A 1585-nucleotide genomic window follows, 5' to 3' on the forward strand; every position below is an offset into this window, starting at 1 on the left:
TGTTTGTGCATCTCTGTGTTGTTCAGCGGTACGCCTGTGATGTGAAAGGCAGTCACTTCCAGGCGTCCTCAGCGTGGCTTCCTGTGGGTGTCGGCCATCACACTTGCCCCCGCTTCACGTCGGCAAACTGCTCTAGGAAATGAAGAAGCTCTCCCAGGCCCCAGGGTAAACATAATGTTCTTCCAAACCTTATTGTACCAGAAGTAACAAAGTTCTGAAGGAGACACAAAGACATCCCAGCATCCCAGTCTGTCAATACACCACCTCACCATTTTCATTAACAAAAGGGATTATACTGGAGCCCGAATTTGCATTGTAATTTGCTATTACAAGACAGCACACATTCTCCTCGTTTCCAAGATGCAAGGTCACCCTCAGAACAGCCTCTCGACTAGAGTAGCGAGCAGCCGCAGGTGCAGGAGCTGCTTCCTGCGTGCCAACTACGTGCTCGAAGTAGTGCTTTGCAAGATCAGCGCTGGTTCTAAGCAGTCTCCACCACACGGCTGGCAGAATCAAGGGGCTGCCTGACAATCTTACGAAGTTAGTATACTAGTGCTGTTACATGCTGTGAGGAGAATTATCTTCCATTATTCAGTTTAGCTCAACAGAAAATAAAGAATTTGGGCCAAAATTATAACCAGATTATGACCAATTCTCTAAGCAAAAGAAACAAAGTTAACTGCTGAGGTTAACAAAGATATAATGATTCTCTCCATGTGGCCATGGACTGTTTTGCGAACCGCACTATTAAAAATCATGAGCTTAACAAAAATCTTTACAAGTCAACTCATCGAAATAGGCATTTGGCCAATAATAATTTAATTTCACACCGATGAAACTTTAGAGTTTAGATTTATTTAGGGCCATTTGCACATGTTCATAGAATAGTTCATTTACCCTAACCAAGTGACAAGACAGCTCCCTCTCAGCAAGTCCCTGGCCTAAACGTATTTGCTTTACTTATGTAGCAAGAGGATAACATTAAACACATAAGCTTTCCATCTGTGGCACTGAATGATGACCTACACAGGGCATCCTTCAAAAGCTACAATTAAGGATCCACCTAGCTTTTCTGCAATACAAGCCCGATTGAGATCTTCTGGCCCATTTGCTTGACATTCGTGTTTTATGCCTTGAAATTTCTTTTTGATCGCATCCTTGGAGCTCGCATAGATCATTTTACTTTTCAGAGGTGCTAGTTCTGGTGCCCACAAAAAAAATTTCAACTCCTCTTTTCTGGATTCCTTTGTTTCGAAGCTTGCATCATACAAAGCATAGCGACAATCTTTTTTAGGAAGCATTCCCACAAAATGCTTGAAAGGATCAGTTATGGTTACACCAATATCTCCAACCAAGATCTCTTTGCCATCTTCTACAATGATGCACTTTTTGTCTGCACTGAGACAAAAAATGACAGCCTTCTTTCTTTTCTTGATTTCTTCTGGTGTGGAGCACTTCCGAACTTTCATGTCATAAAAAATGCGACATACTTCATCAGCAACTTGCACTCCTGAGGCCATGTTCGCCGTGGCGGACGCAGAGCGCGGAGAGAGAGCCGGCCGGCACCGAGTCTGCGGAGCGTCCT

The 1585-nt window shown here is 43.7% G+C and overlaps 1 protein-coding gene across 1 annotated transcript; it reads right to left on the reverse strand.

Annotated features, from left to right (window-relative positions):
* Positions 1 to 822: 822 nt before the first annotated feature.
* Positions 823 to 1585, reverse strand: LOC130840438 (destrin-like). Its single transcript, XM_057715955.1, has one exon. The coding sequence runs from the start codon at positions 1518 to 1520 to the stop codon at positions 1023 to 1025; it is 498 nt and encodes a 165-aa protein (XP_057571938.1). The 5' UTR covers positions 1521 to 1585; the 3' UTR covers positions 823 to 1022.

Source organism: Hippopotamus amphibius, chromosome 17, assembly GCF_030028045.1.
Source record: "Hippopotamus amphibius kiboko isolate mHipAmp2 chromosome 17, mHipAmp2.hap2, whole genome shotgun sequence".
NCBI lineage: Eukaryota > Metazoa > Chordata > Mammalia > Artiodactyla > Hippopotamidae > Hippopotamus > Hippopotamus amphibius.